General features: G+C 39.8%; 1 protein-coding gene across 4 annotated transcripts; it reads left to right on the top strand.

Annotated features, from left to right (window-relative positions):
• The first annotated feature begins 7,658 nt into the window (after window positions 1-7,658).
• On the top strand, window positions 7,659-23,533 carry si:ch211-214e3.5 (zinc finger protein 518A). Of its 4 annotated transcripts, none has more exons than XR_004785656.2 (3): window positions 7,659-8,021; window positions 11,497-11,568; window positions 11,996-15,265. XR_004785656.2 is itself a non-coding variant. In XM_035612513.2 (3 exons), the coding sequence occupies exon 3, from the start codon at window positions 15,315-15,317 to the stop codon at window positions 19,437-19,439; it is 4,125 nt and encodes a 1,374-aa protein (XP_035468406.1). In that variant the 5' UTR covers window positions 7,659-8,021; window positions 11,497-11,568; window positions 15,295-15,314; the 3' UTR covers window positions 19,440-23,533. The 4 variants fall into 4 exon arrangements, 2 of the variants coding, with proteins under 2 accessions (XP_035468406.1, XP_035468407.1); XM_035612513.2 differs by lacking the exon at window positions 11,996-15,265 and adding an exon at window positions 15,295-23,533; XM_035612514.2 differs by lacking the exons at window positions 11,497-11,568; window positions 11,996-15,265 and adding an exon at window positions 15,295-23,533.
• Window positions 23,534-27,571: the final 4,038 nt, after the last annotated feature.

Raw genomic sequence — 27,571 nt, 5'->3', positions numbered from 1 at the left:
AACAAATCATCGCGCAGACAACTTGCAGGAATTGTTTCTTTCTGATGCCCATTGTGAAAGTGACAAACACTTTCTGTTTCGCACGTGTATCGCGTAATTTCCCCTGTCACTTCTCATTTGATTTTGTGACAAAGCGGAGACCAAAGACACAGATTTCTCCTAGTGAAGGACTTTGAATAGTGTGTGACCGCCTGTCACAGACGAGTCACGTAGTGTGAACAGCACAACGACTGAAAGCATCGGGATTAGACAGCAAGTTGTGCAGTATGAACGGTACAGTGATCTTACGACTTTGAAAATCTTGTAGTGTGTCCGAGCTATAAGTCACCTAAGGACCGAGGCCTGTTCACAATCAGCAACAAACAGATATTGTCAGTAATGCACCGCATCATGGCAGTGTTTAGTAAATGCTTGCACTGTAGTCACAACTAGAACGGTGTCTAGATTTAGTTTGTTTGCAATGTTTAACACGTCCATTTTACCTCAGTGGGAAGCCATATTTTCCCACAGGTACTTATTAAACTAAATTAAACAAATATAGTTACTAAAAAAATATTTACAGGTCTCTCCAAAATCACTTCTGCATCACTACTTTACAATGACTTTACTAGCTATAAATGAAAGAGGGCTCATTATGTTTTGTGGTATCAAGGGTTGTAAACGTTTCATGTTTGGCAGCTGAAATAGCTTTACCTCCTGACTCCTCAATTTGTTTGAATGTTATTCTAACCTTTTTTTCTTGTACAATGAGATAATTGACTTCCTATAATGAGCTGACTTAACTTGTGGATCGTTTTCGGGGTTTCTCTCAGCCTTTGCCTACTCTGTTGTACTCTGATGAGCTTGAATCTGGCTGACCCATCCCATTGTTTTGACTGGGCCCGAGTGCTGTTGTGTTAAGCTTGTGTGAATCTATGACCTGAACCTACCTCTGGGCCATGAGATGACAGTAGCAAAAAGCTCAGCTGCAGTGGCTAAGACCCTGTTACTGAAGGACATGCTTGAACGACAAAAACACTTCTATGTTGAAATGCTGAACACACAAGGATCAAATTTACATCTGTCACCAAGAGGATGGAGACGACTTGAGTTAGAATTTATGCAATCGTGAAAGTTTTAAGAACTTAAATCTGGCCTGCATTTTCACAAGCACAAATTGATTGATAACTTAGCATGGTTAAGGAGGTAGAATTACTACGCAACTGCATTCCTTGTATTCCCAGTGCACAAGTCTAAACAATGATTCTATCTCCAAAATGATTAACTACAATCAGAACCAATGAAACAATACTATCATTGATGGTTTGGTCCAGAAAAAAGGTTCAATAATCCTTTTTTGAAAAAACTTCTAAATCCGTTAGTATTGACAGAGCCCATCGCTCTGGCGAGGTAAAGTGGCCTGGTGCAGCCAAAACTAAAATTCAAATGCGTATTAGTCTGGGACCTCTCAGTTCTTTTTCGATTTCCAATGATGCACAAGCATTTACAAGGTAAGCAGTCAGATAATTTAGTGCCATGAAAACAAAAAGTGACACATTAAACATGAAAGTTCAGAAAACATCATTCGTATCTGCAGTTATGTCAAAAGCACAAAAAATTACATGACGTCTGATTTGCACAACTGGTCTCACTTCATCAGCATTTTGCTTTGCCTTGGACCCAGACGAATTCTGGGAGCTCATTTAATTTGCTCTTCCGGAATATGGTCTGGATTTCCTCCATCGGGAAGTGATTTCCACAACCAAGGCTGCCGCTTATGAACGAGCATTTGACTAAAAGTAAGCGATATATTCAAATTTCTCCTACAAAAACAATGACACTAGTTCACAGACATTGTGGAATCATCATCACACACATCTCCTCTCTGCTCTAGTCTATTCAAATTTTCACATTGCTCAACAGACGTCACATGATTCATGGCTCTCACTGGTTGTAGGTCTATCCAATTGCATCTGTAGGCATTTTGCTCTGCGTCCATTGTTAACGGCGCTTGGAAATAAAAAATGAAGTGAGAGGTCCCAGACTAATACGCATTTGAGTATAAGTCTGGGTATTCCAGGTTAGGTTTAGAAGCCCATTTTGTGCTTTCTGCTGAGATTGTGTTCATTGAAATAAATAATACTATTATCTATCAACCACCAAATTCTAATGTGTCAGACTTTACCACTGATCTTTCCCATGCAATGCTACGTAATCGGTGATTTTAATATCAATATCAGTTCTAAGTATAATAATCATACCAAAAATGTATTGATACTCTATTTAATTACTTCTTAATTACAAACACATGGAATATTCCTTCTTTTTTGAACCCAGAATTTTCAAAGAAATCGGTCACAGGTCATTTCAATGCAAAGCTCCATCTGACTGGAATCATCTTCCTCTTTCTCTTAGATCCATTACCTCTCTCTGTTGCTTCAGGGCTTCGTTATTTTCTAATCTAAAAACAACCTGTTCATGCTCTCAATTAGCCAGTTAACTACTCCAACTGGATGTAATTCTGATGCTATTCATTTAATTGATTTATTTTTTTATCCGGGTCAAAATTTTTTTTACAGTTGAGGGCTGGAGGGTGGGGGGTGGTAGAGGCTGAGCGAGCTTGTTGTATATGCTTGTTATTGCTGTCTTTGTTTGTATGTATGTGTTCTATATTATATTTTTTCATGGTCTTTACTCCTATTATCATTAATTTCATGATTACTGTATCCCACTTGAAACAACTATAAACTCAGATTGCCTTTATCAGTCGAACATTTACAGTTTGTTTTGATTCTTTGGAGTTATGGAATACCTTGCCATCTCATACTTTAAATTTGGAACCTGCACAGTTTAAGAGAGCTATTAAAGGTTTGTTTTCATCTTTGCAATGCTTTGTAAACTGTATACTTAGAACCAGTCACCCTAATTTTATTTACTTATTTTAATGTACTTGTATCTATGTCTGTCAGTGTGCAGAATATCTTGTTTTTTAGTATAATGGTCTAAAACAGCAGTTACATAGAAGATCAAGCCTATCTGAGGTTTTTTTGCAGCTGTCCATCACATTTTATTTATGTGTACATATTATATACATATTTGTATCTCTGTAAACCAAGAAAAATAAAAAAATCATAGATAATGCACTCAGAATTGAATCATGACATGTAACGACTGCTTTTAACTGGTTTTATCCTTGGAGAAACTTATCATAATACATCATGCCTCCTGGCTATCTCCGTCTTCCAGTTACAACAGGTTTCCTTCGTCATTTGACCAGTCCTACTCAACACGACATCCCTGCTTTTCTTTAAAAGGAACTCCGTACTGTAATGTACAGCTGTGGTTCAGGAGGTAGAGAGGGTCATCAACTAACCAGAAGGTCGTGGTTTGATCGGGCTTCCCCCAGTCCGCATGCCAAAGTGTCCTTGGGCAAAACACCTGACCCTATACTGTCTGTGACGGCTGTGACGGCAGTGTATGAATGTGCTAGAAAAAGAGCGGTAAATAGCAGCGCCGTATGACTGTGTGTGTGAATGTGACTTGTACTGTAAAGTGCTTTGGGTGGCCGATAAGACTTGAGAAGCAGAAGCTCTCTCTTAACCACTGTTTTCCTTCACCTTAACAACAACGTATGTCTTTATAACAAGAGACAACTATTTCATAGCACATTTATGTATACAGTTCATTTCTACACAAATCACTCAATCTCTCAGGTGTTCTTTCAACCCTCTCAGGTAGGCCAAATGGTATGTCTGAAACCTGAGTCCTGCTGTGAAGTGTCTCACAGGAGACACTTTCTTTGTAGTTACAGCACTTTCGGTTCTGCATTACATGAAGCACTTTCCTTTACAACATAATAGTTTTGTATGCCAAGTTTTTAAGTATGGATTAAATTATTATGGAGTCTTTATCTTAGGTGATGCTTGGAAAGAGATAGGAATGCCACCACGTCCAGCCATTATAGAGTGAAGGGACACACAGCTGACCAATGGCAGCACGGAGTGGGGGAGAATGTCAGGATACATCCACACTGATATGCTTTAGTTTTAAAATGCATCACGTCTGCTATATTCAAACTTGTCATGAACTCTACTCCAGAGCTTTTGAGCCCCTTAGATGGAGAATTTTGGAAAAGCTGCTGGCTATATTCAACAAACAATGACACAGTCACCCACATTCACTTGCTGATTGATTCTTGTCAGTCACAACTCAACTACCAGCGGTGAATGCAAAGCATTCCAAACACTTACTGTCAGAAACAGTTCCACCACAGAAGGCCCTGGAATTTTGACCCAGCAGCACTAAAATATGTACTTTTCTAAAAAAATTATATGTATCTTTCTAAAAAATATGATTATATGGGCGGCATATCAGCTTATCGTTGCAAGAAAGTTCTAGATTTGAACCAGACAGCTAACTGGGGACTTTCTGTGTGGAGTTTGCATATTTTTCCAGAGCCTGCGTGGGTTTTCTCAGGGTACTCTGGTATCCTCCTACAGTCCAAAGAAACACTGGAAACTCTTAATTGCCCCTACATTCCTGTATGTTGGCCTTGTGATGAACCAGTGACCTGTCCAGGGTGTGTATCTTGTTAGACACATATGAACATAAGTTCCTTCTTTTTCCAAACTTATATGTTACTGAATTTGTTTCTATTTAATTACTAAATTACAAAACATTACGATCATAACTTGAACTATTACAAAATTAATTTACAACAATCAATTGATAAAGGAACAGGCAGAGTGGACACAAATTAAAGATAAAACTTGAAGAAATGAGTGGAGAAGTATAATGCAGATGTTTCCATACATGCACTGCATGGAACAATTAAGCAAGTAACATCCCACTATGCTCCGTGGCCTGTAAACGGTGCTGAGCAGGGCCAGTTGATTCTGATTCTGATTTAATATCAAGATGTCAAAAGGGTTGAATGGAAGGAGCTTCAGTCACAAAGGCGCTCAGCTGGTTGGTGTTTCAAAGGGAACAGAGATTATCTGCATTTAGATCTATGGGAAAGGATGTGGGTAGATATAGCCAGAAAGTGTGACAACACACATTTGATGAATGTGAAGTTCATGCATTGGTGTGACATGAAAGAAAAAACAAAAAAAACCAACTCTTCCTCAAGTGACAGAGACAGTCAATGCAGGACATGATGAGACTGTCAACGAGAATTATCTGTCCACACTTACATAGAAAGGGATGTTATGAAAGAGTTGTAGTGGATAAACTCATGACAATTCAGTGGTGTAAAAACCACAGAAACTGGTCCACAGAGATGTGGAAAACAATATGGTGGTCAGATGAGTCATCCTTCACTATATTCTCCTCTTTGGCCAAGTGAATGTGTGACGTACACCAAAAGAACAGTACAAGCCTTAAACCTGGGCTCTGCTATGCTGTTGGGGACATTTTTCCTGCTAGGGCTCACCAAATAGTTTGATTAGTATGAAAATAACATGCTGTGGTTTCCACAGTCACCAGATCTCAACCCAGTTGAACATCTATGGGATTTTGGAAGGACTGTGTTAGACAACGCTCTCCACCACCAGCATCAAACACCATATCGGGGAATACATTTTGAAAAAAACCACACACTTGTAGAGTCAAAGCCAAGGAACTGTGACACTGTTCCAAAGGCTCAAAACCCCGCTAAAACAACACACGTTGGTTTATGTTGGTTAGTGATGCATTTGACATACATTTTTGTCATGTTGCCAGGCATCCTTATTATAGTTTGTACATCACAAACTCAAAGGTATGGAGAGCAGTTAACACCTACAGCTGTGAACCAGCTGTGTCATTGTCAACAGAGGCTGACAGGACTGCAGATCACATTTCAGAGGAAAGATGACACGTCTATTTGATTCCTCTCACCTCACATCATGAGGCAGGACCATGGGTGGCACAGCTGATGGCTGTAGAGAAAGCAAAGACATATCAGGTGAGGCCTCAGACTTTTTTGGCCACCTGGCAGTACCGAATTGCATAACTAACTCTTAAATACACACCGATGACATTTTAGAAACAACAATTGGCTGCTTACACAGCAGCGGGAGCAGTTATGGTGTCGATCTGATGAACAAATCCAACATTCACTGTTTTTTAGCTCTGTTTTTAGTCTACATCTTGAGGGAAATATCTGACCCTTTAAGCATCCACTGTGCTCACCAGCTGGTCTCTGAGAAGGAAGGCAAAGTCGGGTGATAAGTCTCTGTATATTTGTCACTACAAGTGACACCTTTTCACATCACTTATAATAATCTGACCCAGTTTTACATTAGAAAAAAAATTCAGATATTAACTTTAATGGAAATTAATTAAGAAAAAATGTTATTAGGAGAGTAAATAAGAAGTCATAAACTGTAAATCCAAAGAATTCAATAAAGACCTTTGTGTGGTCAAAATGTGTCCTATGGGCGATATGTTAGGGGGAAATGGACTCCTGGCCTCAGTGTTTCTACACTCTGTCTACAACCCAGGGGCCACCCCAGTACAACAGAAATGATTTAATCTCTGAATCTCTGCTCGTAACATCTCTCAGCCTTTCAATGTCCGTGCTACTCTGGACCATTTACACGGTGTCATAACACTTTTATTAACTATTTCTATCGTGAAAAGTATAAGAAATTGGCAACAATAAGGTCACTACTGGGTCCCTACTTAAGAGTGGGAAAACAGAAAAAGCTTGCGTCCTATCCTGCACCATGCCACTTGTGTGGCACCTGGAAACATAGGACAACAGAAATTCAGTTAGTATGCTTGAATTTCAATTGATAGTGTTAAGCTTTTAAGCCAATATGGCAGGAACTCTTTAATGTCCTCAAATCCATAATGTCAACCTGCTAATGAAGACCATGCAACCTCTTAGAAAGACCAGATAAGCAACAAAGTGGATGTTGCTGTTCATTATCTAGCCTACAATTTCTGCAAAGATTCATTACAAAAAAATAATTTCAATATCCTTATGCAGGATATTATAAGCATACACGTGTGAACAGACAGTGTGTGTGTTTTTATGCATACACATCTATATAAAAAGGCAGAAAGACATGTTTAGCCCTTTTCTCTCTCTCTCTCTCTGTGTATGTGTGTGTGTGTTTATGCATATATATATATATATATATATATATATATATATATATATATATATATATATATATATATATATATATATATATATGAAGGCAGAAAGACATGTTTAGCCCCTTTCTCTCTCTCTGTGTGTGTGTGTGTGTGTGTGTGTGTGTCTATGTATACATATATATTAAAAGGCAGAAAGACATGTTTAGCCCCTTTCTCTCTCTCTCTCTGTGTGTGTGTGTGTGTGTGTTTGTGTGTTTATGCATACATTTATATTAAAAGGCAGAAAGACATGTTTAGCCCTCTGAGAGTTACTAACATGGCTGACATGAAGTAGTCAGTTGTCAATGCTACAATGTTAGTGTTGGGTTATGGTGTGTGTGTGTGTGTGTGTGTGAGTCTATCATAGAGGCAAGGGGGGGGGGGGGGGTGAGATAGAATGATTTAAAGTCTTTAGAGTAAAGAAAAAAGGAAATAATTCTGCAACAGAGATCAACAAAGGCGTAACACATTAAATAGGAAATGGCGTATATCCGCCATTGCTCTTATTGCTTCTTCTTCCACCGCCGCACACACACACACACACAGACACAAGCAACCAATGACGTAGGGCTCATGCTGCGAAAACACCGACAGGTTCGAACGGACGTGTCGTAAAGCAGCACATGAGTCCACCGTCGTGGAAGGTGTATTAACCGTGTTTTCGACGGACAATGTCCTTCAACGCACTAGTTTGGGATTTGACAAGCAACACATATTCCTCCGCTTCTCCATGAGTGTCAAGAGCACGGCAGTACCCGGATGGAGTGTCATGGCCGCCGTCGCTGTGGTTCCACAGAGAGGGGAGAAGGAAGGCGAACATGTTTCTGCCGCGTGTTTTTTCCCCCCGAGCCCAGCCTTGTTTCCGTGATGTCGGACGTTGACGGGACGCCGCCTCAACTTCCATCGAGTTCATAGTAAGGGACAACACAATTTCCGTAACTTTGAATTACCTCGGCGTGGGTGGGGGCTCGGTCCATTGGTGCGAAATGACTGCTTATTAAAAAAAAACAAAAAAAACTCCGCGGACAGTGACATTGTGCCGGAGCGGCGGACGTGGTCGCCCGGCGCCGAGCGCGGACTTGTCTCGGCGCGGGCAAACCACAAGGCGCGTCCGCTCCGGGTCCTTTGTGGCCGCGAGGCTGCAGCCTGCGAATGCTCCCACTGATGCAGCCTCCCCTCCTCGCCTGCCCCAAACTTGAGCGGCTGTGCGGCGACTCACTTCGCCAAAAGTGAGGCTGCATTGAATGGAGGCGTTGAACTGTCGTGTCCAGGTGGAGATTCGCGTCCCTGCGACGGGGTTCCACTTGTCCCGGTGTCGGCGGCTGAGTGGAATCGCAGTTTTTTGAGACCATGCAACTTTTCCCTCTCATCCCCTGAGCCCATTTATACGTGTCCCGTGTGGACGTCGGCGGGCCCGGAGTAACCTACCTGTTTCCCCGTCCAGGTGTTCACAGAAGTCCTGCTCAGTTTTATCACACACAAACACACACACACACACACACACACACACACACACACACACACACACACACACACACACAGTTTCCTGTGTCCAGTTGTTATTATCATTTTTATTTTTGAAGTGAGACAAGCTCAGCAGGCTTTATCTCCTGTACAGTTGAATTTCATATATATGATCTAATTTCCACCCCGTCTCTGGGCTTGTCATGGGCACAAATGACGTAGGTTAGGACAGTTGTATCACAAGTGAAAATGTTCCGACTCAAGTAGTTGGAGCAGAGAAGTCATAGAATGACGGCAGCCATTTTTTTTCTTCTCTAACATGGCTTCCTCGGATCCACAGGACTGACAGCTGACTGAGACCTATGGAGTTGCAGGCTGGTGCAGGTCCCCTGCTGACTTTACATTAATCCTAATCCACAAAAGTATTACGTGGAATAGAGGAGGTGATACTGGGCAGTCGACACTGGCTGTTCAAAGAGAAGACCCTGTTGCATTTTGCTTATGTAATCAGGCCTGTTTGCATGAAAATGTGGCTCACAGGAAATGCCATCCTTCACACACGTTCAACTGTGCGATAGTCAGTTAGCTCCATGCCCCCCCTGCATCACTGTCACTGTTGGTTGAATGGAATTTATGCTCAATCATTGAGAAATGATTGTTGTACTGCATGATGAGAAGTAAATAAACAGATCCACAGGGAGCAGTGTGATATTGGTAAAAAGTAAACAATTTGATTTTTTTTTTTTAATTAAATCTGAAAATGCATTGTGAAAAAAGGACATTTCTGGACACCTGTGTACAGATACACATCAGAAAACTGTGTAAAACTCAACTCTCAAAGTTCCCACACTGTTTGTGATGCCAATGTTTCAAGTCTGATTCTGAGAATTTGTCTGTACTTGAGTTCATATTATTAGATGAGCTTTGCATTTTGCATCAAATGGGAACTGTTAAAATCAAGTTCTGAACGAGAGCTGTTTGGTAGCCGATAGCCTACCCACTTAGCACAGTTGTCACCTAAATTGTAGAGTCAAAGGAGTTACAATTTCCACATATTATCTGCTGCTGTATAAAGTTGGAATATCAACAACAATCTGCAGTATTTCAAATCCACATGGTGTTATGTGGAGGAGCAGCAGTAGAAAATGTTGGGTTTGTATTTGCTTTGTTCACAACTCTTACATCCACTGCTTGGGAGACAGTCCTGGATGGTTCCTGCAGAAAAGCTCAGGGTTAACCAGTTAACCAGATGTGCATTTAACAAGGGTCCAGTTAATCTTTCCTTACAATAGAAGCCAAACTGAAATTAATACAGATAAAGCAAACATTTCTTCTTTGTGCCCCAAATTTGTTTTGCCATTGTGGAATGGGCTGGTTGAAGTGATGCTAATATTAATCACTTTAAGTTTGGGAGTAGGGCGATAGAGAAGCAGATTTTAAAACATGTTGATGTTAAAAACAATAACCGCCGGCAAACAGCAGGCACATCTTTTGACACATCTTTTAATTAGATACTACACTCTTAAACATGTTTGGATTTTGTGCTGTATGATATGACCGGACTGTGATGGAACACATTAATGGTGGTTTTATTCCTTCCCAAATTTATCGCAAAAAAATTGGCATTTCATGAGTTGAACACGCAGTGTTTGAAACTGTCTTGGCCCTTGCAAGGCCAATGCTGATGGAGTCTACCTTTCTGGCAACTCTGCATCATGATATTAATATTTAAGTTATCGCAAATGTGGGCGGGGGAATTATCAGACTGGGGAAATAGTGTTTATAGACAAACTGTTCCAGACTTATTCCAGTAGCGCAGCCTTACCTTTGGCACCTCACTACAACACATGTTCCCGAAGGCAGACGGGCTACTGCATTGCCACACACACACACACACGACATTATTGATAGAGATGGCAGATTGTCACTATTGATTTGTTGGACATTTTATGTAATGGCTACAAAAATATTCACGGTAATTACATATCTTTACAACTTATTTATTCGCTATCATTAGCCTTCTAACTCTGCCCCATCCTCTCTTGCACTTCCATTGCCTCGACTCAGAGAGCTCTGGCTTCAGGCATTACTGGGGCTGGAGCCAAGTTCTCGACCTGATACAGTTAGCGATCACCATGGTCCTCCACTACACTCATGTCCACTTAAAAGAATTCTGCAGGGGAAAGGTCCTCCTCTTCAAGAGAGCCTTCTGTGGCATAGGGGACTTGCAATTTTTTCATAGTCTGAGGACGTCACTGACACATCACTCTCGCATCCGGCCCTGCATCCCTCGCCCCTTCAGCCCCCTGCCCAGTTTTTAGCATTTATCAGAATTATGCTGGGTGAAGTTGCACTTTAAGAACAGGGGACGTTTTTGGACACACAGGTCATGACTGTGTCTATGAACAGCTTCATGTAGCATCGTCACTGCTGCTAGCTGCAGTTTCTCAATGAGATGTGTCATGATAGCTGCTGCAGTTGTCTATTACAAGGTGGCATGTGGTTAGAAAAAGTTACATGGAATGCAAGAATGTGACTCAAATGTATGTATGTAATGTACAAATTCACTTCCAAACAGTAATTTCACATATTTTACAGGAGCTGCTTAAAATGATAAGTTTGTGACATGTGGCATGCTGCGCAGCAGAGTTCTTTGGGTTCTATTGAATGAGCTCATGTTCATAGCCTCGAACATTAACATGAAATCTAAAATCATAATAACAATAAGGAGGTGTCAGTATTGATTATTTATTTATTATATCATCATTATATCAGAGCTGTGTGACAAATGGGGTTTCTTCTTTCTGACACTTCTTCTTCAACAAAATGTCCTTTGTCCACAAACACATTTGGTGATAATTGAATAAAAGTGAAAGCGAACAGCTTGAAAACTAAAAGTTGTAATTTTCTGCCTCTGTCTTACAGGCACGGTGGCCACACTACTAGCTTCTGCTTTTCTGACACGACATGCATTGATGTTTTCCTAAAGGAGTACAGGTAACAATAACTGCTTGTTACATGTTTTTTCACCATTTATTCTCACCTCCGCAATGAAAGTATAAGTAGCTTTAGCAGTGCACAGGGCTCCAGACTAACTTTTTTTACAAGGAGGGCTGTAGCCCCTTACTGAAAATTGTGGGGGCACAAGCAGCAAATTTAGGCGCTACACCTTAAATCGCAATTATCCACATTTTCGCCCATTTTAACTGTATTACTGATAAATGCTTTGGTAATGAATAGACAACTTACAGAAATTACAATGTGCTGTTTTATTTTAAGTTCACAATGTCACAATTTAAATGAATTGAATGAGGAAAAGGGTTAATGTTTTTTGCCATTGTTGAGTGAGACGTTAGCAGGGATTAATGGCTGATTTTTTATTCTTCTTCTGGCCAAGTCATTTTCCTAATCTACTTTTTTATAGGCCTCGTAATCCGGCCACCCCGCACACGCGCATAATCCGGGCACCACCCCATCGGGAGCGGAGGTGGATCTATCCTATGATAGCATGCGTGAAATCTAATTGATGGAAATCGTAGGGACTGAGAACTTTAATTCACGATACACACCAACGACTGTAGTTGACGTGAACCCTGCTGTTGAATACTCACTCCCGGACTTTTCCCCCTCTCACACACATTGGACTACATTGGCGGAGTGCGGACTCGCTCCATGGTTTTTGGTTTTTTTTTTGAGAAAAAAGTCTGCACATTTGCAGGTCGCACGCTCGCTAAAGTCTTAATAATTACTTGCACTGTCTCAAAAAATGGTCGCAGTCTGGAGCCCGGGGTTATGTTTTTATATGATGAAGGGAAGAGTTTATGACCTCAAATGATTGAATGAAATTCAAACTGATAAATTTGACCTCTAGCAGGCCTCCTGCAATCGGGGCGGCTGTGGCTCAGGAGATGGAGCTGCGGTACATAAGTAGCGTCTTTTCCGCTACGTTCCCTGATTCAGACTATGCAAAGTCATTCACCTGTGGTGAAAATAAAACTGCCTACCTCGCCGAATACAAATAATAGGATAGGTTGTTTTCGAGGATGCACAAGGACTATTTGGACAATTTAAGCTATTAAGTTAGTTGTTAATATCTTATTACTCAATATCTTATACTCAATAAATTCTTTTTTCTATCAAATAATTTGTTTCTCAACATATTTTGGGTTTTTAAACTGTATTTTTGGTGGTCTTAAAAAGTTTTAAATTTGACTTTAAAAGCAAGAACCCTGTTGTAGTGTAAAGCGCTTACAGTGGTTAACAAGACTAAAAAAGTGCTCTATAAGTAAAGTCTTTTCAAGATTAAGAGAGAGAGCGTGTCTGACTATTGGAGTTTGTGGAACTACAGAACCTCTTAATTCACTCAGGCTTGTACAGTGTTAATAAAGTGGAGCTTCTCCCCCATAAACTTGCTTTCACCAGCCATAGAGAGCACTGAAACCAACAGACACGTTTGATTTTTGCCTGTCACCCAGTTACTCTTGGATCTGATGCTAACTAACGAGAACTGATGTGACCTCCTGCTGCTGAGGCTTGTCATTAGAACCTATAAATGTTCTAATGTCCATGTAGCCAATAAAGTGGCCAGTTTGTACATGTGAGAGCACAGGAGTCCTGAACAGTGGTCTGATCAAAGAATACAGGGCAGCAGCCAAGCTACAGGCTCAATCAGGTCAGAGGTGAAGGTGACAGAGACAGCATTGAGCTGTCTGTAATTTCATGGTAAGCTAAAGGATACTCCTCTAGTATGAGAAAGAAGAGGCTTTAACAAGGCAGATGATGAAAAAATCTGTGATCTTTTCTTTCCACTGAACATGGTGGAGGGTAATGTACATGCAAGCACAGTGTTCTTTGTGTTCTGACTGGTGGGATTTGCTTCCTCTAACCACTTTTATCGAGCATTCAGTGAGCAGGCAGTACACGCCAAGCATCACGTGTCACTGAAAACACTGGTATGCAGAGTGATTCTGTTTTGACTACATGTCTCTCAGTGAGCCCAGTATCTTTATTTAGACTTTTTTGCTGAGCAAAACCAACATCACTTCCTCCATGTGTGACGGTCATTAGGGGGAGTAGAGTGTAATTGCTTGACTTTTTTTATTTTATTTTCGATAACACTCAACTGCACCCAAACAATGATCAAGTACATAATAAAAAAATAAGTGATAAGAAAACTGAATTTAACCCGTTTGAGTTTAACCAGCTGGTGCACTTGAGTAGTTTCCCTGCTTCACCTGTATTAATAATACAGAAGGGGTTAAATCCACACCCCTACCCTTTTTGTAACTTTTTTTTACTTGTAGTGTCCGTCCAGGATTCTTAATTTTTCATAATTTTAGATTTTCTCTTTCCCAAAAAACACAATTATTCACATAAAATCTTGACTGTAGGTGTTGAGAATTTGTTTATGTGGTAAATTTCATTTAAGATCTTGACTCACACTTTTTTTACCTTCGGAAGAAAATTAGATATAGCTTTTCCTTATTTTTCTTGATCTCTCCAGAATATATATGATTCTAAATGATTGTAATCCTCATCCAGGGTAACATTCAGTTAATAAAACAGTTTCTTAGGTCTCTGTCAGTAAATTTACTGTCATAAATTCAACTCCTGCAATGCAAAGCTGTCTTACCTCTGGAGAGACCTTGGAGCATAAAGCAACTTCTTTAACCGTTGATCTCAGAGAGATTGATATAGAGCTTATTGTTCAATTCAGAGAGATCTAAATTTCACAAGGGTGGTTACACTTCACAAGAGTCAATGTTGACAGTACATGTTGTCACAATCTTTTTTATATGTAAGGTCACAAACACCAGTAATCTGTGGAAACAGCCCGTCACATACAGACAGAGAAATCCACCATCTCGTAGTTCAGCCGTTACCCCATGTATGCTATGTGTGCGAGAAGCCCAGAACCCCACAGAGTTAACAAAATCATACAAACATGGGTTAATGATTAAAAGTAATCATTAGCCAGCTGATTGTCATGGGTCCATCCATCCATCCATCGTCTACCGCTTTATCCATTTAAGGGTCACGGGGGGCCTGGAGCCACTCCCAGCTGACATTGGGAGAGAGGCGGGGTACACCCTGGACAGGTCGCCAGCCTAACGCAGGGCCACATACAGAGACAAACAACCATTCACTCTCACATTCACAACTATGGTCAATTTAGAGTCTTCAATTAACCTAACCCCATTCTGCATGTCTTTGGACCCCAGATAAGTTTTCATCTATAAGTGCAAAACCAGAGCTTAGTCTCTCTCTCTTCTCACCTTATCGCTCGTCTCTCACCCTCTTTCTAGCCTCCTCTCCTCGCCCCATTTCTCTCCTCTCATCCCAACCAGCCAAGGCAGATGTTCCGCCCACAACTGAGCGGAACATCAGTTGTGAATTTCTGCTAGAAATTTCTTCCTGTTCAAGGTTGTTTTTCACCAAGTTCTTGCTCATTGTGGGAGCTGTTGGTTTGCTCGGTAATAATGTAAGGTCTCAACCTAACTATGTAAAGTGCCTTGAAATAATGTATGTTGTGATTTGGTGCTATACAAACAAAATTGTAATTGGTTGAATAACCAAAGTTTATCATGCAACATTGGATAGGTGCACTTCAGTAGATACATGATACTTTATTTTTCTGTTCCCCATCAGTGTTTAATACATTGACAATGGGAGAAAGAAGTGGTCTTTATTTAATAAAAACACACGTAATTTCTTCTCTTACAGATCCCTGCATATTTTCAACTATGGAGGAAGACCTCATAATACTTCATGATTCTGCCAAAAACTGCAGCATATCCGTAATAGCGGATGAAAGAGAAAAGGTAAAAGACTTTGTGTGTAAGCATTTCAGAGAAGTGACAGATGGGTCACACCTGAATAATGCAGAAGAATCTTCCATTAAGGAACATGGGAGTTCCACCAAGAAAGATAAACAAACTCTCAATAAAGGCCATTGTAAAATTCAACAAGGGGCAGTTTTCTCTGGAAAGATTCTGAGTTTTGAATGCTCAGTGTGTAAAGACGATTACACATATAGTCCCAATGATCTCCTTAAACATTTTCGAGCGGCTCATGAAGGAACCCTTCCAACGTACCCTTGTGATCTATGTGGCTTTTTCACAAACGAGTTTCCTGCTCTTCAACGCCATCGGATTGAGCACAGAAATACTCTGGTTACTTGTGAGCTCTGCAACGATGATGTTCAATACTCTCTGCTTTTGCTAACCAGACACTACATCACTTGTCACAGTCTAAATGGACAGTTTAACTGTGACTGGTGTGAGTTTACTACTCTCGATGCAGGGACATTTGTCCAGCACATCCATCATCATAATGAGAGTCATTGGAAGTGTTCACTATGTCGACAAATCAGCTTGAATGAAGAGGATCATCAGAAGCACGTGAAAGCCCACTCTGGTACATTTCCCTTCACTTGTCAGATCTGTGGATATGGTGCCGCAAGAAGGGAGTACCTGAAAAAACACACCGCAGCTGTTCACAAAGAGGAGGCTGAGAAAAGGAATGCATGGAAGGCTATAGAGGACTGCGGCTTCCCAACAAATGCATCTGCAGCCTTAAAACTGTTGCTAAAAAAAAGTGGTGAATCACAGGATTCTCAGAGAATATCAAAACTGAACTGTCTTTCTGGGAGTTTAACAAACCAAAATGGCAGGCTAATCAAACCAGAACTATCCTACGAGGAGACCCACCACTTTTTGGATGGGACTATAGCAAAAAAGGACAACAACTGGAGCAGAGGTTCTCACAACACAGAGCATACAACACCAGTAATGCTACCGGAATGTGAAAACTCTTCAAGCTCTGATGCTGCAAATCACACAAATCCTAATGGACTGACCGTTCTGATGGTTAAGAACAAAATCTCTCTTCCCCCTAATTGTACAACCAAAGTGATGGGTTTCAAAATGGTTGATGGCAAAAAACATTTAGTTCTCAAAGTAATCCCAACAGTGAAGCAAGACCCAACCATTCAGAACAATTCCTCAGTGGAAGATGTGGGCTTCTTGGCAACAAATCAGATGTTGGATAAAAGTAAAGACTCTATTGAGAATGGGGAAAGCTTTGATAGCAAAAGCTCCACATCACATAGTTTTGCTCTTTCACCAAGAATTGGATCTTGCATACAGATGGATCAAGATGATATTGTGGCAGTAAAGGTAAAGATTGAGGAGGAAGAAACCTCTGTTTGCAGCCTTGATTCTACCCCACACAGAGATGATGTTGGGGGACAAATTAATCCTTTACAAAATATGTCTACAACTTGTGCAGATATCTTATATCCCATGACAAATGATCACATGGGTGACCAAAGTCAGCCAAGTCTAACAACCTGCTCCGAGAGGGGTGCATTTGATAAAAACTCAATCTCTGCAACAGTCTGTTCTGATCCAACAGGCCATAGTGGTTGTAAAATAAGTAATACTTTAAAAACGTGTGCTGGTAAGGTCACTGGTTTGTCTTCACCTTCAAAAGTTGCACAGGAAACATTTCTTTCCAAATCAGGCTCCAAAAAAACTGCTGTAAAGTGTGAGGCTGCAACTGAGTTATCATTGACTGACATAGCGGAAGATAAACTCATTGATGAACACAACGGAAACGGTTCTTTGCACTCTATAGAAAATGATGAGCAATCTGAGAGTAAACATAAAAATGGTCATCAAAATTTTAAAAAGCTTTCATCAAATCCAGAACTTCCATTAGAGCCATCATCACCCACTCCAGGTAGCCATAGAGACAGTGCCATGGCCTCTGAGAACTGCACTCAAAATTCACCGAACCAAGAAGTATTTACCTTTCACAATTATTCCAAGGAAACATTCAGCACCTCACCTAACAATACCCAAAGCCTCGACAATACGTCTGAATACCCATCTGACAAGGACAGTATTTGTGAATCATCACAGTTTAGCTTGACATTGGCAGAGTCTCCAGAAGCATTCTCGGAAAGTGGCAGAGGAGAAACAACTCAGGCAAAGAATAGAGAGGGCATCAAGAGATTGTTAGATAGTGACAATGAGGTTGATGATCCTCTCACCGAGGATGAAAATCCTGAGTCGGTGCTCCAAGACTTTAATATAATCAAGATTGAGGACGAGAGCATTCCTATATCAAAAATACAGTCAGAATCAAAGAGTGGTTCAACTTCCCTTGGCAGTTTTGTGGAAGAACATTCAGATGAAATCATCACCCAACAACTTAATAAGGAGAGAGTAAGATGTTCAAATGCCGGCAATGATTCTTTGAAACAAACAAAAACAACTCTACGAATTCTTCAATTGCCCGAGGGTAAACAGCCAGTACTCCTGAGGACCACTGAGAATCAATTTGCCATGCCAGTGCAGGTTAAGGCAACACCAGGTTTCAAACTGATAACCAATTCTGCAAATCCTCAGATCAATGTATCTTTCATGAAGCCAGGGGCAGAAAGATTGAGTAACCAAACTGGTGTAACTTTTACTCAAAACAGCAGGACATTAGGTCTATCAACGCCAAAGGCAGGGGCTTCTGAAAAAGGGACAACTCTTCGCTCTGCTGTTCAACCAGGTGTTGCTACCACCTCAAATCACTACCTTATCAACAGCCCAGGTTTTAAGGGTCCTGTATTCCTTTCAAGCACACCACATAATACACCTGTGGACAAACAAGCAAAAAACCAGCCTACTTGCTACTTTGTACAAAGATCTGTTCCATTTGTCCAAACCCCCAGTACTCCTGGCCTCAGACTGGCAAGCAAGCAAGTCCCACTGAACTCACGACAAGTTTTGGCCATGCCCGTGAACTCTGCAGAAAAACCCAGCACTCTGCAGTCTGGTCGACAAGCATTCTTGCTCCGTTACATTTCTCCACCCAAATCAGGCATTCTTCTGAACAACCAAGACAAAAAGACTGGGAGTCAATGTAGCCAAGCCAGTGACAGTACAGGAAACAAAGTTATATTTAAAATTGTCACCCCAACTGGTAGCCTTCTCACAAGTGGTGCTCCCACCTCAAGCAGCCAACCATTGTTTTTGGCCACCAGACCTCAGACCCAGTGTTTTCTGGTGTCATCAAACAAAACTAATGCAAATTCCTCCCATGGAGTGAAGAAATTGATCACCGTCCAAAATACTGCACAGAAAGATGTCAAGGGATCTTGCATTTCACCCTCTCGGATGAATGTAAAGGTGCAACTGTGTGAAGCCGAGAAACCTATTCTAGCCCCAAGGCCAATTCGCCCCCCAAGCCAAAGGAAAAGGCGCAGGAAACCATTATTTGACGAGCTTCCAGCAGCGGTGCATAAAGCAAGAAGACTCTCAAATAAAGGACTGTCTGAGAAAGAGACTACTGTGTTTTGGAAGCCCGTAGCCAAAGAAGTTGAAAGGACACTGAGACTTGCCCCATTCAGTTCTCTACAGCAGATCAAATGTCCTCGTCGGAACCAACCTGTTGTGGTGCTCAATCATCCTGATGCTGACATTCCTGAAGTGGCTAATATCATGAAGGTAGTTAACAGGTACAACGGTGCTGTTACTAAGGTCTCTCTGTCTCAGAAAACAATCCAAGCACTCTCTGAGCTTGGGGCTCAAGAGAAGAATTACTCAACCAAAGGTGTCTCATCTCATAGCGATGATTCAAGACCTCGGCCAGTTCAGAGTTCTGTCCGGGAACGATTCCTTCTGAAACTGAAGTTAAGGAAAAAAAGCAAAAAGAAATATGAGGTAGTGGAAACTTTATCAGGTTGTAGACAAGAGTCAGTGGTGTTTGACTGCTGGTTTTGTGGCCGACTCTTCAACAGCCAAGAAGACTGGATTGGCCATGGCCAGCGGCACCTCATGGAGGCAACTAGAGACTGGAATAAACTGTTCTGAAAGTTTTTCACTGCCTTCAAATGACCACATTCTGTCCCTTTGAGGTGGAACAAATGGTTTAAGTTGTATATTTTTTAAATACCTTCCATTATACTTTTGTCCAATTTCTGAACATGTCAATTCATATTATTAAGTGAATTAAAGTTTATCTTTTCATAGGTGCATTTTCTGGTAAACTATGTACTGCTAGCATGATTTATGTCATGCATGCACAGGTCACATTGAACTGTGAAATGGTACACTGTAATTAGGAGTTGTAAGAGCACTGGCTTATAGAAAGAGGACAATATCAGCAACGGTTATGAGAGTTGGATTAAACTACTCAGGTGATTTCATATTAATTGGATTTGTCATTTTTGTGCATAAATATCAAAAAAGCATAGGCCTAGTTTAAGGGACTTTTGTATATTTTATTATCCTGCAAATGAAGACAGGAACTTTATTGTACAGCTTAAGTCAGTAAGCTTGGTGACAAATTCAACTGTTTTACGCTCGTGATGGAAAAATGTCCTGTCCAAATTATTCCTTTCATGTATGATGTTTTAATTTTACGGGATACCATTTTACACTATTATCAGGAGTAGTTAAATTGCCTTGTGAGGATTTAGTCAACCTGTAGCATGCATTTGTCCTTGGTAGAGCTGAGTTTTTTCATCGTAATGTTTTTAGTCTGTTAAGTGTGGCAAGCAGGCCAATGGTCCTATAGAATACTCTATCTTTGAAATGGGGGTTCTTCATTACTCACTGCAAGTACTTGATAAATGAAGATCAGTCCATGATACACCCTATGCAATTTCATTCAACCTAAGTTTTGTTGTCAGCGACTCTGGCTGTTTTCTTGTGCTTATGTTGTGAGGCATGAAACAACATTTATTTCTTCATTTCAAAATAATCTTAAAGGTCCCATTAACATGCGCTTAGATTCTAAATTTATTTTGTGGGTTGTAATGTTTCTGCTGGTGCAGGATGTTAACATCAAGAGAGACTTGAGATGAAAATCTATGTCAAAGTCAAGTTTCGTCTTGGGACCTGAAAGTAACTTTTGCTATTTACTTCCAGAACCTCTTCACAATTGACAAAATTGTTTTAATCATTAATTAAAAATATTCATGTAAAATCTTAAATTAAACCAGGTATAATTGGCCAAATGTTTATTCCCTTTAGGATTTTAATGTGATACAGCTGTAAATGAAGAAAAAACATTTTTATTGGCAGTAGCTTGACACAATTTTATTGAATAACAAAAGAACTGCTAAGTGTCAACAATTTGTGAAATTTAAGAAACAGTTTCTCTTTTAGGGAAGATGAAGTAGGAGCACTGTTGAAATGGCATCGACAGCAAATTTGAACAGGAGTAGTGTAGGAAACAACAGTGCTTCTTGATATCTTAAAACAGAAAAAATAAGGCTTGGCCAACATTTAAGAATTTAAGGTACACAGGTACACTAATGTAACATGAATATGTTGCAGTTTTTTATGGTTTGGGTGTCAACAGGAACAGTCAAACCTAGAGAAATGTTTGACCGGTTAAGATTTGCTGAGCTAAGGCAACTAGGCAGCAAGATTGTCAAGCCCTGTGTTACTACCACACTATACAAAATATTGCTGTATGAGCCACCTGGACCACTACGACAGCTCTATGGGAAACAATATTCTTTGACCCTTCGACCTGTGTTACTGCTGCTAGTGCTGATTAGTGTAAGGATATAGGTAATTTTTATGATAGGAGGGGTTGGCTGGATCACCCCAAAATCTCATAACCTGTACCCTGTACTGAAAGGGATATGCGTGTGAAACAGAACAATGCACCGAGACCCAAGATAAATACACAGAAAAGGCGTTTTATTACCGTTATTGGTTAAATAAAGTTTCTTATTAATAACTAATACTTGGAGAAGTTATGTTATAGTTACTGATCTTTGTTTTTCATACTCTGTAGACATTGTCGATGTAGTAGGACCTCTGAACATGACCCACTTATTTCACTTTCCCCTCTTATTAATGTTGTACTGTAAATCTGCTCACTGTCATCAAGTTCAGTATGCTGTACATACATATATTTTAATTTTTTACATTTCACAGACTTTTCTCAACGGCAACAGGACATGGACTTTGTATTTCCTCTTGGAATTTAATGATTGTATGACATAATGATCCAACTGTGGATATGAATGTTTTATTCCGTTCAGTATGCAAAGTAGACTGAATAATGCAAGCCATGCAAATGTTTTTTAAATTTTAATTGTTTTCTTTAACCAAGAGCCCCCGATCGCTGAATTTCTCACCCCAGCAGGGTCCTCTTTCCCCCGTTTGTGAAATGTTCATCTAAATCACTCACAACAGGACATTTCAAGTTATTCAAATGTAGGTATAGGTTAATATATTTTTGAGTTAGTAGAGAAAACATTAACATTCTTTCACTCAGTTTATCAGCTGTTTTCACAAGCTCTTATGAAAGGAATTGTTCCTCATTTTACTGCACACACATTTTCTGAGAAGTTCAGATGGATATGAATCTCAAGTCTGTTAAGTACAGAGCTGCAGTCAGTACGTCGTTAGCTTACCTTAGCATTAAGACTGGAAGCAGGTAACAGGGCTCGGTCCAAATTTCAAAAAATTAATAAAGCTCAGTGCTGAGCACTGCTATACAGCATCAACAGCAACAGCACAGTTTGTCTCTAAAGCAAACCTGCTGGTGTTTGTCAAGAAATGGTTCCTGCCCACAACTCACCCTAAAACAGAAAATTCTCATCTCTAGATTCTGTGTGATTAAACAAACCACAGAAAGTCCTCAGCTTCAAGTATCTTAGGGTGTATTTTTGGGAAGAGCCACGCTAGTTGTTTCCCCTGTTAACTGTGCTAACCACGTGCTGACACCAACACTGTACTGTATATGTATCTATATCTCAGTCTCATAGAGGAAAAAAAATCTATTTGTCAGAATGTTGAAATGTTCTTAAATCAAGACAGGGTAGCTAGCTCCAAAAAACTAACTTTCCTATTGCTAATGAAGCCACATTTCCAAGATAAACCATCTATCCTGTCATCCCTTTAAATTAAAGGCCAACCAGTTCAATCAGAACCTTTATAAAATCTACCCTTCTTTACAATTCAAGCTGTATTTGCCAGTGAAGACTGAATTGATTTTGTTTTATAGGGGGAAAATAATTGCGACCTGATGTTCAATCTGCAAAATGTCTGAAATCTCAAGAATCTGCAGTTACAGCTTTGGTTTAAGGACTTGAGTTATCTCCTATCCTCAAACATTCACGGGGTTGTACATCTCACTTAAAATTGTCTTTGGAATCAAATTCTTCAAATCAAGGGCTACATCTAAAAATACTGACTTCTTATTCTTGAAATGGAAGGATAAAACGTTACTTTATAGAAGTTGTACATGTAACTGCAAATTTTGTAATTCAGTTTGTATTATTGATTTCTTGCATTTCAGCATTTTGAGGAGAATGCAGTGACAACATTGTGTTTTGTCATGTGTTTGGTTCATAGATTTTACAAGGCTGACAAAATTGAGCCTCACATACATACTTAATGCAGTAATGTATTTCTTATGAAACCTACCACCCTTTAAATTTGGTAACTAACCTCCCTTATTGACCTGCTTATTTACCCAAAGCCAAATGGATTGTTTGTTTCAGACTGATCCAAATGGCTTCACTAATACGATTCAAACACATTTATCGTTTCTGCTTCTTCCTCACTGCTGTTTGTTACAACCAGAATTGTGCACTGTGAGAACTCCACACCACTCATTGTATGGGGATATGCTACTAGATTTGGTTTATTTGTCAGCTCTATGAGCCAAAAATTCAAAGGTAACACCCTCGACTAATATGATGATGATGATGCTCTACTTTTCAATATATGGTGTTATAGGTTTTTTTTACCGTCAGATGCTGAACTCACGATATACAGTAAAATGTTCTTGTCCAGCTGGCTGTTGAATCTTTATAGAACATTTCCTCATGCTAAGTGCCTCAAATGTCCTTTGGCAGGTTGACAATGTGTTCTTTATTGTTTTGTTTAACTTAGTGGTTCACTCTTCTCTAATAAATGTACATGCCGTATGGAAAGAATGCGGTCGGTTTTGTTTTTCTTGTAAATTTTATAAGTATATAGAAATGATCACAAACATTCTATTAGACATAACATTGTAAGATTTGTGCATCATTTACAAGCCATCATTTTACATCATTTAAGCTTATTTAAATTGTAAAGTTTTAAGCCTAATCTTAAATGTACAGAGGGTGTCTGCCTTCTGAATCCAAACTGGTAGCAGGTTTCTCTTAGATTCTCGAGGAACCGCAAGTAAGCTTGCATTTTGAGCAGACTGATCTATTGTGATCATATGGAATGCTAACATCCAGTTGTGAAAATGTAGTTAAGTTTTATATACAACATAGGTGCAGTTATTCCATTCACTCTATAATAACAATAATAATAATAATAATAATGAAGATGCTGAAAAGATCCACATGAGGGCAGCACAAGACAAAATGACACATGTTGGATGTCCCACCTGTACTTTATTCGACAAAATAGACTAAGTGCTGCATCTCCTCTTTTGTTCAGGCTTGAAATTGCAGTGTGAATGCTGATTCAGTGTTCAGGCCGCTGTCCTAATATTTATTATTATTCAAAAGTGAGCCAACAACAGCCTTCTTTGTACATTTGAAAATGTTTTCCCTCAGATTTAATATTTTTTCTTTTTGTTTTCACTGATAATTTTTAAGCAGTTTCACAATAACTCAAATTAAATTTAGTTTTTTTTCTCTCTCCATATGTATATATGATATCCTATGATTGAGAATACTTTTCTGATCAATATAAGCTGTAGATTCACTGGCAAGTTCTATTGCTTCTTTTAAAGACCATATTTTTGTTGACCTTGTCCTTTACCAGCTTTATCAGCTCCAAAAGTTTTCTTTGTCCATACACAGGTGAAAACAACACCCTGCTAGCGCAGCTACACAAGCACGCAGGGTAATAATAAAACTATCAACACAAGAACATTTTAAAACATAGAGTAGCATGTAAAAGTGTCGGAGGTCTGCAAACTAAAAAATAGTAAATAACAAGAATTGCATACCTCCCCCAAGGCTAATGCCATATGTATCAACCATGTAAATAAAATGAAAAGATTCCTGGATTCATCCTTTCATTGGGCTGTGCTCCAAAATTAAATGGGTTTTTCCTTGGTCCATGCCCTACTTCTCCACTAAATGTTATGGAAATTAGTCCAGTAGTTTTGCTTAATCCTGCTAACAAACACTGGTGAAACATAACGTCCTTGGTAGAGTTAATTACAAAGTCTACCTACTAAGAAACGCAGTCGCTGTGAAGGGCCAGAGGTTCACAGGTGACTCAGGGAATGTTTGTCTCTAAAAGCACTTAGATTTGTGACAGAGTTTTCAAAACTTCCCCCTAGAGGGCATTTTCTCAAAGAGCCGAGCTTCCGGGGGAGAATCATATCCAACAGTGAAGTTGTATTTTACAAAGTCTGGAAAATGATTGGAGGGAATGGCCAGTAATTTTATATATAATCTGAACCATTCTCTCAAATGCATGTGTTTCAGCAGTAGTCAGTCTACCAAGTCCAATTGTGTAGAAAAGTGAGCACAACAAATGTGTCACACTACAGTAAGTTTCTTGAAGCTTTCAACATGGCTCACTCAGATTCCATGTCCCGAAACTATCCTGGGACCCATGAGAAGATCTTCTGCAGGTCTGCAAGTCTTCTGGAAGGTCTTGCACATTTGGGTTTACCACGTCTGTCCAGCTGCCTCCCCTGGCATCTGATCCAACTCACAACAAGGTGGAGTTTGACTGCTCTGCTCCTCTGCAGCCACAAATCAGATGAAATGGCTACAAAGTCAACCATCAATCTTAGGCCATGGATGTTCTCAGATCAGGGAGATTGTTCTATCACTGCAGGTGCTGGCCCCATGTCATTTTTTCAGATGTTGCCTAACCACCTGAGCCTGAGACTATACACCAAGGCCACCATGGAGTTTCTTTCCTATCTTCATACTTTATGAAAGCATAGTCTTCCTGAGTCCTCCTGTAGCAGATGTAGGTTTCAACTCCACCTTGCAACCCTTTACTGCTCTTCCCCACACTCTCTCTCCCCCTTTCACACTTGTCAGCCCTGTTATAAATTTATAGAATGTCCCTCAAAAAAAAGCATAGTCTTTCATTTTGAGACCAATATTCCTTCAATTTATGCTCAGATTTCACAATGCTCTCCCTCAGAACCCTGCCCACTCTCTCAAATAGCTCCTGCTAGAGCACAAATTGCTCTGCGCCTGTTCAAAAAGGATTGTCGACACTAAGATTTACTGTTGCTGTCTTCTACCTCCTTAGATATGGCTTTACCAGCCGCAGCAGGAATTGAAACTGTCCCACCTTACAGAATCTTCATTTCAGGATAATGTTGAATAAGCTGGCGCCAATCTATTTGAACTTTATATTAAAAAGTGTTGCACCTGTTGCAGATTTGCATCACTGCCTATCTTAATATAAAATGGATGTGAAATATCCATTTAAAATTTCAGTGACCATTAAGGATACACATTTTATACACCAACTGTTTAATTTACAAAAATAGAAGAATTACTTTGTGTGTAGAGAAACTGCAGAAACATGTCCAAGGGAGAGGCAGTGCAGCATGAAGACTGGGCATTTGTAAGGGAAATTGGCAATTATTGTGAAGAAATATATTGTAAAACTAAATTAGCTTAAAGAGCTGAAATCTTTATATGTGTGTAGCATGTCATGTCATATAGGCAGGTGCAGGCAACAGGCCAGCACAGCAGGAAGACAGCCAGGTCTGCAGGCTTCTGTAGGGCTTCAAAATAGGTCATGTTCACATCAGGGACATCTGCATAATTTTTTTGACTTCTCTGCTGCTGAAGTGGTTCAGGCCAGTGGCCTGTGGCTGAGGAGGAGGGCAATGTGTGGGGGATGCGGTGGATGGAGAAGATCTCTACATGAAGTGCTATCATCATCGGAGATGCTGAAACACAAAGCACGAGATGACTAACAACTTTTCATATCAACACATTTATGGACAAAGTCATTTACACTCAGAGATTGTTGGCTGTGGCCAGTAAATATGAGGTGTACATTCTCCTCTATTAAATCATTAGTCATAAGCTGTTGTGTCACTGGGTGAATATGACTCAGTAGAGACAAATAAACACAGCTATTGTGTGTTCATGGATTCACAAGCTTTAAAACTACCTCTACACAGTATACATAGATGCTATTGTCAAATACAATAACATTTGAAATATTGATTTCAGCTAGTAGAGCAGAAAGGAGTGGCTCTGCCTATTGTCTAATGAAAATCTGAGCCAATATTATATTTTCTATAATTATTGTGAAGAGGGTCAACATAATTTAATTTTGTCATTTGAACTTGAACTCTGAATATTTTTATTTATGCAGACACCCAAAGCAAATATGTTACAATGTTGTTGTTGTTGTTTAAGGTAAAAGAGAGCTGGGATTACTCATTACACAAAGTCAAATATACTGACAAAATCCTGACCACTCTACTTCTTCTACTCAAGTTGTTGTTAGTTTCTGAGTGGATATTGTAGGGAAAAAAAGGTGTTGTCATTGAACATTTTGCAGACCATTCATTAACAAAAGCCCCTTAACTTATATTATATATTAAACGTAATATAATAATAAATAATAAATCATATCCCTTTTTTATGTGTCAGGTTGGCATTGTGCTCCACTATGCTTCTTTGTCCACCAATGCTGTGTCTGACGTTACCTGTTAGGAATATCTGTAAAGATCTGTTACTGGAGCTCTATGGTGTCAAAAAAAATGACTTATATTTTCATATTTCAAGTTTGTCTTTGTCAATATTTTTCATACATTCATGCATACATACACACACACATATTTTATACATATGGCACGAAACAAGGCTTTAGGATAACCTTACTGGAAATTAGTCATAAAATACTCAATGTGTATAATTCATGGGAATTCAATGGTAGCTACAGCCCTTTACAAATATAGAACAATGAGTCATGCTGTGTATCACAGTAAATCTTTATTTCAAGTGCAAACAACACAGTGCACATATCGGCACTTC

Source organism: Scophthalmus maximus, chromosome 16 (assembly GCF_022379125.1).
Source record: "Scophthalmus maximus strain ysfricsl-2021 chromosome 16, ASM2237912v1, whole genome shotgun sequence".
In the NCBI taxonomy this organism is placed as follows: domain Eukaryota; kingdom Metazoa; phylum Chordata; class Actinopteri; order Pleuronectiformes; family Scophthalmidae; genus Scophthalmus; species Scophthalmus maximus.
The sequence above is the reverse complement of the archived record's forward strand: the minus strand, read 5'-3'. Positions and strand labels throughout refer to the sequence as shown.

Bases quoted from the DNA above. Each gene is read 5' to 3' on its own strand.
- si:ch211-214e3.5 (XM_035612514.2), top strand. From the start codon at position 15,315: ATGGAGGAAGACCTCATAATACTTCATGATTCTGCCAAAAACTGCAGC.